The sequence below is a fragment of the Xiphophorus couchianus genome, chromosome 12, assembly GCF_001444195.1.
Source record: "Xiphophorus couchianus chromosome 12, X_couchianus-1.0, whole genome shotgun sequence".
NCBI lineage: Eukaryota > Metazoa > Chordata > Actinopteri > Cyprinodontiformes > Poeciliidae > Xiphophorus > Xiphophorus couchianus.
The window spans coordinates 15,075,370-15,090,518 of record NC_040239.1 but is presented as its reverse complement, the minus strand read 5'-3'; the positions used below and the strand labels follow the sequence as shown (position 1 = coordinate 15,090,518).

The window sequence follows — 15,149 nt, the reverse complement described above, 5'->3', positions numbered from 1 at the left end:
TCTAGGCCACATTGCCCTCCCCTCTGATGACAGGCTTTATGGAGATCCTAATATTATTTTCCATCAGGACTTGGCATATGTCCACACTGCCAAAAGTACCAATAACTGTTTTTATGACCATTATATTGCTATATTTGATTGGCCTGAAAACTCACCTGACCTAAATCACATAGAGAATAAATGGGATACTGTCAAGAATAAGATGGTAGATGTCAGATCCAACAATGCAGATGACTTCTACTAAAATAGCCTGGACTTCTTTAACACCTCAGCAGAGAGGCAGAGAGGTCTCCTCTAAGCAATATTGAATTGGTGCAGTAATTCATGCAAAAGGAGCCCTGACTCAATACTGAGTATAATCTAAAGTATGTCAACAGAGTTTTCAGTTAGCTAACATTCATGTGTTAAAAATAATAATTTTGCAGTAGTATGGATGATTGTAATTTTTTTAAGAAACAAAGGTTGGGTCTTCATCAAATGTAAGGAATTAAAATCAAATTTTACATAATTTGTGGCAGCTCTAGTCTCCCGTTTTCAATCACTAAGACTTTTTTGTTGGCTTTTAAAGACACTTTTTATTCAAAGCCAATCCTCAGCACCGTTTGTAAATGACCCAATGTTTGTGTTTGTATAACAGCTTGTGCCTTGATGATTGGACTTTCACTCACAGTTTACAATGAAAACGAGAAAGTGAGGTCAGAGCAGGAGCAAAAAAACCCCGGCAAACTATAAATAAATGTATGCATTCAGTGCTGAATGTCTTACATAGAGACAGGGCGACATTTTATCTGTGAAACATTGACATGCTTGTCACTCTGCACTGAGGGACGACTTCTGATTGCTAATAATGAAGTATTATCTCCTTGAATGTCTCTCTCTGTCTTTCTCTCTGTGGTTTTCCTCTACTTGTTAATTAAATTTCAGCAGGGATTATTTGGCAGGAATACCCATTGGCTTTAAGGGTAAACAGCATGGAGGTAAAGAAAGTAGAGGGCTGATAGCTGACAGGTGCATGTGTGTGTGTGTGTGTGTGTGTGTGTGTGTGTGTGTGTGTGTGTGTGTGAGTGTGAGGAAGGGAGGTCATGATGAGAGACTTTAAAATAGAAATTGAGGGTCTCTTGGAGGGAACAGCAGGATTCCAGGTGCTATGCACCAAAAAGATTTACCTGGTGTGAACAAAGCTGGATTTGTTCTCAGTAGGTAACTGGCCTTCTGTGATCAAAGCAAAATTTAGTAAGTTGTGAGGATTTTAATTATGGACAGGCCTCCTGCCTTCATATACAGTCTGCGAATTATTAGATGAGGCTGCTCTGTATCATCTGTGAGGTAATGGAGCGAACAAATTACAAGCTGCTCTAAATTACAAACTTTTTTGTGCAACTTGGCGATTGAAGTAAAGAAAAAGAAGTCTTGCGTATCCTTTGATGAAAGGTTAACCTTGGGAAAGTTGTCTCTTCCTTTGTTTCTGGATATCAGCCCTCTTTGACAGACATCCAGAGTGACACTCAGACTAAGACCTTTGCCCAGGGCCTTGGAGATGTGAGGCTTTAAGTCAGGTCATTATTAAAAGAAGGCCTCATCTTTCAACAGTTCACAGATACTGTTGTAATATATTAATGTGCTCAATGCAAGTTACATAAGTCAAACTTGAATAGCTCTATTTACAGAACAGAACAAAAAATGCTGACTTCTGAGCCTGTATGTTTTCTAGTTTCCATATTTTGGAATGAGTGTGAGAAGTGCCTGGTCTACATGTGTATTATCACTTTGTCTGTGATAAGTACAGATATGGTTCTTCAATAACAGAGCGACACATGTAGAAAGTGGGCCCTGTTAGGTTTCTTCCCTCAAAGGTAGTTAAACTCCTCTCTAGTTTATCTCCTTGTTAGTATAGTGGTGAGTATCCCTGCCTGTCACGCGGGAGACCGGGGTTCGATTCCCCGACGGGGAGTGAAGTTTGTTTCAGGTCCCTCTTGAAAATGAGATCTAGATCTCAATGGGGTTTACCTGATTAAATAAAGAATTATTAAACTCAGTTCATTTAAGTTTTACTTATATATTCCCAAACTACAACAAATGTCCTCTCAAAGCACATTAGATGACAAGCAGGTATACCCATTTTCAATCCAAATCTTGCACGTTTTGGCACACTATAGTATCAACATAAAACACCTTATTGACAGCCATGCCTCCCCTTTGTTTACTTCCCTTTCTCCTCCTTACTGGTTTTTTAACAAAGTGGACTGACAAACAAATATATTTTACGTCACCTTTCACTATCCTCAGATGATATTTTCTGTAGCTCTGACTCTGGTGCCATGTTGGTTCTTCTTTCTTTTAAAGTATTAATAAAATGAAGTGTTCTCACCCAACCTGTCTGATATGTCCTTTCAGCTGACCTACTGACTGCCCCTCCAGATCTGACAAATGCAGCTGCTATGTATCGTGGCCCAGTTTATGCGCTTCACGACGTGTCCGATAAAATCCCGATGACCAACTCCCCCCTCCTGGATCCACTTCCTAACCTGAAGATCAAAGTCTACAACTCATCAGGTCTGGTCACACCACCAGATGACCTGGGTGGGGACTTCACTTCAAAATTGTCTCCTAAGGTAATATTCCAAGTGCAGCCACTAACAGAGGCAGGATCTTCCATCTTAATTTGATCTTCTCTCACCCCAATGTTTTATGTTAATCTCTTTGCTATAACAGCACATAATAAAAGAGGATTTGAAAATGTAGGTATTTCAGGTCAAAGACAAAGCAAACTCTGTTAGTATACATACATCTCAGTGCCCTAGTTTCTTCCCTCTGCTCTAAAAACTACATTGCAAGCACAATAGAGCCAGTTGTCCCAAACAGAGATGGAACCACTCAGATTCATCACAGGACCTGACCTGAGGCAGTACAAGAGTTAAGAGTGATGATGATCTCATTCAATCTTAAGGCCATTTTATTCTTACTATAATAGTTTTTAAACTTATCTGTATCTGTAAATGAACCTGCCTCATGAGTCACAGACCAGAGCTATTTGTTGCAGCACTCAGTGCATGTCAGGTTATAACGCATTTTGGGCCTTTTTCTTCCTCAACATTTATTGTAATTCTTACTATTGTCCTTGGACAAGTGTATGAAATGAAACTTTGTTGTGCTTCTGTACAATGGCAGTAAAGGTATTTTGATTCTGATTCTGTTTTATCCCTAGGTTACTCATTCTCTGTTGGATAACAGTGACAGCCTAAACATTCGCAGCCAGAGTTTAGCCCGGACAAGAGATCCCTCCTGCACTGCTCACGGATCCTTCAATAGTCAGGGAGGACACCTCATCGTGCCCAACTCAGGTTAACGTTGTTCAAGCACAGCTCAGTGCTAAGCATTGATTTTATGTTCTGTCCTTTAAATTTTCATGTCATTTACCAAGATTTAAAGATTCTGGATTTTATTTAGGCCTTTTAAATAATAATATATTAAATTATCTGCGACCACTGAGAAAAGTAAAGTAAATATTTTTCAACAAGAAATTATGATGTGTTTCAACACATCAATATATATCGAAAAGTCAGTTTATCCTTTATGTATTTATTTAAAAAATAAATTTAAAACTATCAGAGTGACAAAATGGAAACTGGTGGTGCATTCAATAATTCAGTTGTGCGTCTGTAAATTAATAACTGTAAGGAAACTTATTTTTGCCTTTGTCTGTGTTGCCCTACTTATCCGCCCTTATTCAGGTGTAAGTTTGTTGGTGCCAGCAGGCGCCGTCCCACCAGGCAGAGTGTATGAGATGCATGTGACTGTGCACAGAAAGGACAGCGTAAGGTAAGTTTAGCATTGCTCTTTAAGTTTGAACAAGAAACCTTCTTTCTTATATCAAATTTTGCACCTTCTTTGTTAAATATTTATATCTTCCCTGGATTTTATTCTTAGAGAGTACTTTCTACTACACCATGTTCCAAATTATTATGCAAATTGGATTTAAGTGTCATAAAGATTACATTTTTTGTTGTGCTAATAAATTTATAGATGGTATTGTGTGTCAGGGCTCTTTGAATCACTATAATTAATGAATTAATGGGTTAATTAGTTAATTAATTATTAATGGGTTGATTAGTTTGTCTGGTGAGCTCAATTAAAGGAAATCTACTTAAGAAGGATGCTCCACATTATTAAGCAGGCCACAGGTTTCAAGCAATATGGGAAAGAGAAAGGGTCTCTGCTGACGAAAATCATCAGATAGTGTAGTACCATATGACAAGGTATGAAAACATTAGATATTTCATGAAAACTGAAGCGTTATCATACTGTGAAGAGATTTGTGGCTGATTCCAAGCAAAGATGGGTTTGTACAGATAAAGGCATAATGAGGAAGGTTTCTGTTAGACAAATTCATCGGATTAAGAGAGCAGCTGTTAAAATGCCCTTACAAAGCAGCAAACAGTTATTTGATGCTGCTGGTGCCTCTGGAACCTCAAGGTGGAGGATCCTCCAGAGGTTTGCGGGCCATGAACCTACTATTCGGCCCCTAACCAGAGCTCACAAGCAGAAACGGTTGCAGTGGACCCAGGCGTACATGAAGATTAATTTTCAAACAGACTTGTTCACTGATGACTGCTGTGCAACCCTGGATGGTCCAGATGGACGCAGTGGTGGATTGGTGGTGGATGGCCACCACGTCCCAACACGGCTGTGACGTCAGCAAGGAGGTGGTGGAGTCATATTCTGGGCCGAAATCATGGAGAGAGAATCATTGGTCGGCCCCTTCAGAGTCCCTGAAGGTGTGAAAATGACCTCAGCAAAGTATATGGACTTTCTGACTGATCACTTTCTTTCATGGTTCAAAAAGAAGAGCCGTACTTTCCATAGCAAAATCATCTTCATCAAGACAATGCACCATCTCATGCTGCAAGGAATACCACTGTGTCATTGGCTATGGGCAAGAAAGGGGAGAAACTCATGGTGTGGTCACCATCCTCCTCTGACCTCAACCCTGTTGAGAACCTTTGGAGTTTCCTCAAGCAGAAGATCTGAGGGTGGAATGCAGTTCATATCAAAACAGCAGCTCTGGGAAAATATTCTGACATCCTGCAAGAAAATTCAAGCAGAAATTATCCACAAACTGAAGTTCAATGGATGCGAGAATTGTGCTGTGATATCAAAGAAGGGATCCTATGTTAACATGTAGCTCTGTCTGTTAAGATGTTTTTGACTGAAATAGCTTTTGATTTTAGTACATGTGACTTAATGCTGTACATTCAAAAAATGACCGTTTGTAGTTCTTTATAATCCATAAAATGTTTAGAAAATCTGCTGTGCATAATAATTTGGAACAGTGCATTTTGAGTTTTTTTATTTTTGAAAAAAATACTGTTCTCATGGGGAGATTTGTTCAGTAAAATTTGATTTATACTGTAATAGTTCATGACTTGAAAATTAAACCGACCATCATTTGCATTGACCATTTAAGAAAATCTGAGAAAATATCACTTGCACAATTATTTGGAACATGGTGTATTTCTCCCTTTCATACATACTACGTGTGTGTGTTGCTTGTATTGACGTTTTCTCCAATGCAGCATGAATTAAGGAGACAAAAAACATGTCATGTGTTAAGTTATAATGTTATTTGTAATAGCAGTATGTTTACATATAGTACGCCCTGTTGTAATTTATTCAGCAAACTTCATCTGATACCATCAAACAGCTGCTAATTCCATCTGTGAAATTAAGATCAGCATATCTGACACATTAATAATTAACTAGTTGGTATCATATTCTGTATTTTAATTCATTGAAATAATCCTTATTACCATTTTCTTAAATTTAAAGCCAATTCTATGGTTAAATGTGAGGCACTTCACATTCAATGTTTCCAAATATGTGAATCTTAAACTGACTACAGTGCAACCGATTTGCATTTGTTTCATGTGGTGTTTTGGGCCCAAAAGCAAACATGTGGCTTATAAAAGTAAACACTGCAATATCTGTTTTTGCACATTAAATAAGATTAGTGGCTAGTTTGGGTATTACTGTAATCCTACTACTTGTACTATAATCCTTTTATTCTTAAATCATGTACATGTTGGAGTTTGAACCCTTTGTAGTGTACAAGAGACAAGTGAGAACATTTTAATATTATTACTTTAATCTTTGGAAAACTGACTGCACACGTTGGTTGCACTGCAGACTTATATAAAAATTGTGACATGCTGTCAATAATTGTTTGCGCAAGTGAACCTTTTAAAGATTCTGTAAAACTGTAAGACACGTACTCTGAGCCATCTACTCCGTTCCAGTGCATTTCTTAATCAATGTCGATCGATGATAATTACAACCTTTGTTACTTGCTGTAGTGTTTCTAAGAGTCAAACGTCTCCTGTGTCCTCTGTCTTCATCTCACTCAATTACTGGCAAGCAAACTCACAAAGCCAGCTTCATTGACGTACTGCAGCAATAAATTGGAAAGCTAGAATTTTGTGCTTTACTTTATTATAGCATAAGGGATTAGTTCTGCTGCTCACACAAACACACACCCACACATTTATTTTGACTGATAATAATGTTAACAACATAATACAAAATTATAAAAACAATATCTTGAAGTGGTCCAGCTTCACTTGGAGCTGGACCACTTGCTTCTAGTAGAGAGAATGGGGCTAAAAATCAAAGTAATGGGAAAGAGGCCTTCCAACCTAATAATCTCATTATCGAAGAAAAATAGTCAAAATACCAGTGGGAATATGGAAAAAAATATATTCCCTAACCTAAAACTTGGAAAAAACCTTCCCCTGGTTTGAAATTATTCGAAAAGTCTTATTTGCTGTAATGCCAACTAAGGAGTTTACATTGATTATTGAGAAAAGTATAAATATTTTAACAATAAAATATACAATAAATGCACATACCTTTAATAAATTAACACTCCTTTTAAATAGTTTATTATATTTTAAGAGATGACCATGTTACTTGTCAAAACCAAACTTCTTAGTTGAATGAAAATGTATTTAAATCTTATTATACAAAAGGAATGGCTAATTTTGCACTTATTTATAAGTAAAAGTGTAAATAACTAGGGGGTAGAATCAAAGACTGTAGCTGCAATCAAAAGGCAAGAAGGTTTAACTCTAGCTTTCATTTTCCCTCCTCACTTGAACGTTTCAGGAGTCAATATTGAGATAGATCGGCTGAATCAATATTACTGATAAGAAGTAGGAGCCCATGAAAACAAATAAATACACATTTGATCTCTGACCTGTAAATGTGGTATATTCTGAAGCTTGTGGGTTAAAAATTACCCTAATTTGTTATTTACAAGAATTATGTTTTAGTTAAAGTGTATAGATTACAGTAGGCTTTTAAATAATGAAAACTAATGGAATCCAATATACTTAGCCTGACATTTTTAGCAAAAGTTGACAATAGTAGACACCTATTCTGTTTCTGTACTGTAACATAAAAGCCATTAGTCACTAAGTGCTTGAGGTTTCAATGCCCAGTTGTGCCATAAAAGGCAGAGAGAGACGACGATCATTTTCTTTCTGTCTTAATTGGAAAGTACTGACTCCAGCTGGGGCTGACGGTGCTGTTCTTTCTCCCAATGAATCTCTGATGCTCTGATTTCTGTTTTTTGATTCATGCATCACACTTATTTTGTTATATTTTCTGTTGGAATGACGCTTACTAATCATGTTCAATTAATTTCTTTCCAATCTCTTTTATTTATGTTGGTAAAAAAGAAAAATAAAAACTTTTTTTTTTCTTTAAATAGTTGTTTTTAGACTTGTATGCTAATAAATTATGAGATATTTGACTATTGGGTAAAAAGTAAATTATTCTGTGATGTTTATGTTGTAACCTACAGATAAGTTCCTATACAGTGAACCCTCATTTTTCGCGGGGGTTGCGTTCCGAAAAGAACCCGTGATAGGCGAAATCCGTGAAGTAGTTACCTTTATTTTTTTACAATTATTATACAGCATAATTAAATACTCTACATTGAAACCAAAGACCAAAGCCTGTTTTCAAGCCTAAGCATTTTTTTTAACAAACAGAACTGTTTCTTACAAATAGCTCCAGTAAAATAATAATTTAATCATCAATACGAAGTACAGTAGGACAAATTGTGACTCGCGTATTTCACTGTTCCTCTCACTGTGACGCTGCGGCCTGACTCCTGCTCTCTAGTGTCTTTTTCTTCTGAAGCCTGTGGTACAGGTGTGTTTTTTCGGGAGAAGAACATAGTTATCGGTAGTTGTTGTCGCTCTATTTTCTTCTGGGCAAAAATATTTGCCAAAATTTGCCAAGCTGTATTACGTATATTTAAATACCGTAACGTTATTGGCACACAGGTAGAGAAGAAGCGTGGAGACTGTTTAGCCAATCAGGACGCAGAACACAATGCACTGTGAAAAAAAAACCTGCACGAAAAACTCTGCGAAGCAGCGAGGCCGTGAAAGGTGAACCGCGTTATAGCGAGGGTTCACTGTATAATATATACCTCCACAGATTCTCACAGAAAAGATGCCATATTGCCACATTGACTGATTTTTGAAAAAAAAAACTCTTTCCTTTCAAGGATGCCTGAATGTTTGAGTGTAAAAATCTTTATACATACAGCAGAGATCAGAATACTGTGTGCTGTGACAGCTGTGTGCTTTAATTTATTTCAGTAAATAAGAATGTTTCTATACCAATTTGTTTCAAATGTTAATATATTGCCAGCGTTTATTTCTGTTAATGTTACAGCTAATGAAAAGTCTGATCATTAGAATAAGACCTGTAAAATAAAATTTTAGATGCAGTATTGCAGTCTTATGCCCTCCACAATCATGTGTTGCCTAAGAATGTTGACATAGGTAAACAGTCTTTGAGACCTTCCACAACAGGAATGAGAGTCCTTTAACCAATTATATTAATAGAAGGTTGGGTGGAAGGAAAAAATATAATACAGCCTTGAGATGAATGTGAAGCAAAGCCCAGTCAAGAATTTGGGTAAAGATTTACAAGGCACAGCGATAACCATAACAGGGCTGTGTGTGATTGTTTTGACATGCTATCACACACAATGCTAAGCATGTCACATTGCATGTGTTGCTTCCCTTTAAGATTAAATTGATTTAATTGATTTAAATTGATTCTTGAATTTAATTTGAAAATCAATGCAACAATCTGGTTAAAGCTTGGAGAGGGTAAGCTTCCAAGCTGCTTGGGGTCCAGTATGAAGTTTCCACTGGTAGTGGAAGCCATCTCATTGGTTGTTTTTATTCTACTGTGTTAAATTTAATTCTAAGTCACAGCAACTTTCTTTGAGAGAGCCTCGAGCACTATAAACAGAAACAAGTGGAGGAGGCTTGTGAGGCCATTGAGGATTTATTCCACTTTAAATTGTCCTGGAAGACATTCTGGGGTTTTGTGTGATTCATAAATCCCCAGATCTAATCCACTATTAAGCTTGTCTCTCTAGCTGATTTATTCTGATTTCCTTTTCTAGCTGGAAATGGTACCTGCCCATTATTCAAATTGTACCAATGCTTGGCTTAATAACCATGATGTCACTAAGGTAGAGTGGCCAGAAAAGTCCCCTGACATTAACCCTGTGGAGAAACTATTGAGTATTGTCAAGAGGAAGATAAAAAAAAACTCAAGACACAACGTGAAGTTTGCAATAAAAGCAACCTGGTTTTCCTTAAGACGTGAACAACGATGTAATAATTCATGCAAAAAGAGTCCTGACCAATTACTGAGTGCATACAGTGTTAAGTATATGGACAGATTTTTCAGCAGGCCAATGATTCTTTATAAAACTACTTTTTGTCATGTAACATTTGTTATATTCAAATGTTCAGAGAAAATTAATTTAGGTTTACAATTGTATTAAGCCATAATTGTTTAAATGAACAGAAATAAATACCAAAATACATTTGCTCTGTGCCCAATGTTTTACATTTTGAATTAAAATATTGATATGAAGCTTTTAGAGAAATTTTAATAATTATGCTTTAACTGTAGATATAAAAAATTTTTACAGGGTAGTTGTACGTGAAAAGGCTGCAGCTGCAAATTTAAAGACAGTGGTATTCATTCTTCTTCAGATGTACTCATTCATTAATAGTGAAACCTACTATTTCCTGGTTGGTAGGAGATAATTTAAATTGATTCCATTTTGCCAGGAAAAGTTGTTTTTAAGCTTCACCTTTATTTTCATAGGTCACTTTTTGAATTGTGTGGAATCACATCATAGACATATGAACAACCGTGACACATTTTTTGCTTTCCATCTTTACGGTAACTGTTGTGCCACATACAGGCTGTTGGATGTCTTCTCTCTTCAGTCATTTCACCTAAGTGTTATCTGTCACTCCCAGACCCCCGGTTGAAGACATCCAGACAGTTCTCAGCCCAGTGGTGAGTTGTGGACCCCCAGGAGTCCTGCTGACTAGACCAGTGATCCTCACCATCCACCACTGCGCAGACAATGTCCACGAAGACTGGCTCATACAGCTCAAGAACCAGCTGCCCATGGGAGAATGGGAGGTGGGTGTTCAACACTGTGTGTTGTTTGCTTGTGTGCACTTTGAATATTGAAATTCTGTTACAGAGCTTTTATCACAGAGGTTTCATCTTGTGTGCAGATGGTTTATTTAATTCAATTTAATGTAGATATTTCTAGGTGGATGTGCCAATGCAATGAAATACTGCACAAAACAGAGAGTCTGTTGATGTATTATAAATAATTACACAGCTGAACCAGTCCTATGACAAATTATTAATATGTGGTCATGAATACACACAGTTTATACACACAGACATGCACACTTAGAAGAATAAGCTGAATTACACAGATATGGTGTGTATCCGGTGAGGAAGGGAGAAGAAAACGAAGAAAGGAAGAGGAAATGCAGTAAACAGAAAGTGCCTACAGGCTAGTAGACAAGCAGGGGGTTGAAGACTCCTATCAGAGGCAATTTGTTATGCTCCTGCTATCCTCCTCTTCTCTCATCTCACTTCTTATGTGTCTATTCCTCCTTTTTCCTGTTCCCTTCTTCTTTCTTCTTCACATGTCTCTCAGCATGAAGCCTCTACCTCAGCAATCTATTTCTTATGTGTGAGAGTGAGACTGCATGAATGCGTGCGTGCACGTGTGTGTCTGTCCTTGTGTGTGGGTGTGGGTGATAAGGCTGTCTTGCAGCATCGCTGTGTCAACAAGGCCCCCGTATGCTGTCTTCTGTTGCTTATCACAGCTCAACACAATGTCTCTGCACAATTAGCCATGCATAAGATTCGGTGCGCGTGCGTCTTTGTGTGTGCATGTATGAGAGGGGAACGCGCAGAAGAGGTTTCAGAGCAGACTGAATAAAGATGAGAAAACTGAAAGTGGAATTTCATCATGAAGTCGATTTGTGTTTTTTTTTTCTCTCATTGCTGTAGAACATTCATTTCCCATCAGAAAGTTTTCCCCAAAACAGGCCGAGGGAGGTAATTGAATTCCCCTCATATCAGGAGGAGCAGCCACGGTTGTGATTACCAGTAATAACAGATTCAGACCATATTGCTTCCCTACCTCTCTGTATTGATTTAGCTTGTCTGTAGGAACAGAACTCCACATGAACTGCAAATCGAAGCGCAGTGTTTTTATCACATGTGAGCATGTAGGACGCATTGATTCCACAGTGCGCTGGTGCCTGCAGGCATGGACTCATGATTTCACTCACACAACTAAAGATGCAGCTACCAGACTAAAAGGAACTCAGTGAGAACTCAGTGCACCAATATTACCCCTAACTATTGTTGTTGCGCAACACCCCCCCCCCCCCCTCCTTTCTGTCTCTACTCTCTCACTCTCGTACTTCCTCTTCTGAGAGGGGAGATGTGCTACCAGCTCTCCTTCTAATGGGTTAATTGAGTTTTCTAAATCTGCTGGGATTTACCCTGTCCAGAACTGAAGTAAACTCTGTTTAAGCTGGTTTCGAGAAACGATTCGCCTGGATTCTGACGGCCTACATCCAGGTGTCCCACCCTTCTTCCCCCTGTGAATTAGCCAGACTGAGCAGCCTACAGCCAACTAGTTTCACAGAGCACACCTGTTAACGGTCGCTCGTTCTCTATTTTACAACGTGCATTTGTTATTGAACCAGGTAGGTTTTAGTGACTCGGGCGAGTCCCAAGGATGTTGTTTTACATATGGGCTACCAGCAACCTAAAAACATTTTCCACCTCTTCCTCTCCAGAATCAAACATCACAGCTATTTTACAACCATTAAAGAACTTTAAGGTGACTCATTAACTGAATGTCCACAACATCTTTTAGATTTTCTTTATGCTAAATATTTTATTAGTAAGGCATTTTTGCAAGGGTCAGTACAGCTTAATTCAGTAGCAGAAATAATCAAATAAGTAAAATCAATCATCTAGTCTATCTTTCCCTACTGCTGACACTGAGAACTAAAAAAGGGAACCTTTGAGAGAGACGGACGGAGTTTGGCGTTTCGAACCCCAGACCTGGCTTGATGATGAAGAAGGTGCTGCAGCAGGAGGAAGATGTTGATCGGCGAAGGCAGGGATCTCTGTAGGTCTGATGAGCTTCTTCTCCGCATGGATGCTGAGGTCACACAGGACTTGGTGCTGGCAGGAAGAAAGGCACCAGTTCTTCTTCTTTGTCTTTGCCTTTGTCTTCATCTTTGTCTTTGGGGTCTGAACCCAGCCGATGAGAGAAGTGCGATTCGAAGCCACAGGTTGTGGGCCAGACGGGTTGGTCTCCATGAGCGGGACAGTCTTCGGCTCTGTGGCCCCGGCTCTTCTTCAGCTGCAGAGTTCTTTGTCCATCTCGATCTTGGCTCGAAGCTGCCCGGAGGATCCAACAAACGGTTCCTCTTTTGCACCCACCTTTTATAGGGTTTATCCACCCTTTTGGTGCGTTTTCATTGGCTGTCTGCTTAGACAGATGATCTCATATCCATCACTGTCTTACAGACATTTCCTGATGTCTGTGCCAATGTCTCAGGGTTGCTCAACCTCCTGTGTCTGTTGCCTGCATGACATTTTCTAAATAAAGCATTGATCATCTCTGCTCTTCTGTTAGTTCCCCTTTTTCCCTTATCCTTTCACCTTTCACCTACCATCTACCTCCAATATCAGTGATGTTTAATTGCAGTTACACCTTTTTACACCATTTCAAGTTCAATGTCAAAATCACATTTATATCACATTTATTTTCTTTAGCTTCTCTGATTTAGCATTCATTTATGATTTTATAACCATAACTTATTAATTATCCTCAACTTATTAATACTCACATTAATAACTCTTAATGTGAGTTATTACAGATGTTTTCTGAAAAGAAACCAAGAATAATACATGATTCTAATTATTTAATACCAAAGTTGCAGTTACTTGTTTTTCTTGTAAGTGTTCCCACAAATATAAGTGTAAGTATTATTACAAGTAAACCAATATTAATATAAGTATTTTACTTTGAATCTTATCCAATTACTAATAATGTTTAGATTTCATTCTTTAAAACTTTCATGCTTTAAGCTAAGGAATAGTCTCAGCTATTTTTATAAATCTGCAGGCTGGAAACTTACTTCCTCTTTTTCCAGGAAACCTGCTTTTCCTGTTTCATGACTCTCTCTGACTGACTATGATTTCTTATGATTAGATAGAAAAAAGTAGAATTAAAGCAAATTTGCATGAGACAAAAACAACACACACAACCAGATTTATTTTATTGACACTTAAGTCTACTGTTGGGCCTTGATGTCACTTGAGTGATTCATTTTAAAGATAACTTTATTTATTATTACTGTTAAACTAAAATCTCCAGCATGGGGAAGTGGGATGAGCTCGGATTTTCTTGACACTATTTAACTACAACAGAAAGCTCATATTTACAGTGCCATGCAAAAAGTAATCTGATTCCTTACATTTTTCCATTTTGTAATGCTATGGTCATAAAGTTAATGATGTCAATATAATTTGTTTCCCCCTAAGAAACATCACATTATTACTAAATAATGTGATGCCTGTAAAGAACCTACATCCCAAACACAGTCAATATCACAATAAAATTGTGGTCCCCCTTTTCAGTCCCCCTTACTCTGGTAACATAAAAACAAAACCCTGACAGTGTGTTCACACCAAACTCATTACGCGTGTCAAAAACACATTCAACGCTTCAAGTTCAACACGTGTATGAATACAGACGCTAGACATTTTGCTCTACACCTAGCATCTCACGCATCAGGCCCATCTGGTTTACATTCAAAGTCTATGTGGAGGTCAAGGATGCGTCAGATGCGTCAGAATCGCTCTTGCCATTGTTTTCTGTTGCTGGCCTATTTGTCAGACGCGTCAGAAGCGCTTGACGCTAGATGTGCGAAGCGCACCGTGACGCGCCTCCACACAGACTGTGAACGTAAACCAGGTGCACCTGCCACGCGAAACGCATGTGGTGTGAATGCACCACGAGCCGTCAGCAATAGTTATGTACTTACAACTGTACAGCCGTTCTGCAAGGCTTTGGAGTTTTGTTATCAATCTCTTTGAACATCTCACAGTGGACTCCAAAATCCGTTGTTCAATAATTTAGCACAACTAAACCTGTAACACAACTGATTGTAGGTTTTGTCATACATTTCTGTCCACTTAAACTGAGGCCGTGATCGGAAAGGCTGCTTTTCTGATGCAGCCTGATTTCTGATTGGCAAGACCAATGGGCAGTATTTCACAAGCCATTGGGGAGATAATAAATGTGTGGTAGAAGATCAGATGAAATCAAAAACTTTTTGGTTTCAACGCAACATGCTCTATGGCAAAAACCTAACAATGCAAATAAAACCCACGGTGAAGATTAATGGGTGTAGCATTATGTGGTAGGAATGTTTGTCTTCAGGACAAACAATTAAGCTGCTCAAAGTTGAAAAATGTTATATGGGGACTAATTACACAAAAATGCAGGAAGAAAACCTTTTAGGGACTGCAAGACATTTGAGACTTAGGTAGATGTTCAACTGTAAGTAGGGCAGTGACTCTAAATATACAGCCAGGGCTACTGCAAAATGGTTTGGATCAAAATATATACATTTGTTAGATGTCTAACGCCACAACATACTATCTATATCCCCACAGTTTGGGATATAGAGAAAACGGCATTA

The 15,149-nt window shown here is 38.2% G+C and overlaps 1 protein-coding gene across 3 annotated transcripts in view; it reads left to right on the top strand.

The window, feature by feature from the left end:
- The window catches only part of LOC114154878 (netrin receptor UNC5C-like), a 205,206-nt gene that overhangs the window by 174,602 nt on the left and 15,455 nt on the right, over positions 1–15,149 (top strand). For all 3 annotated transcript variants that reach the window (XM_028034349.1, XM_028034347.1, XM_028034348.1), the window contains 4 exons: positions 2,395–2,612; positions 3,206–3,341; positions 3,732–3,819; positions 10,362–10,530. In XM_028034349.1, the coding sequence (XP_027890150.1) occupies positions 2,395–2,612; positions 3,206–3,341; positions 3,732–3,819; positions 10,362–10,530 (611 nt within the window). The remainder of the gene's footprint in view (positions 1–2,394; positions 2,613–3,205; positions 3,342–3,731; positions 3,820–10,361; positions 10,531–15,149) is intronic.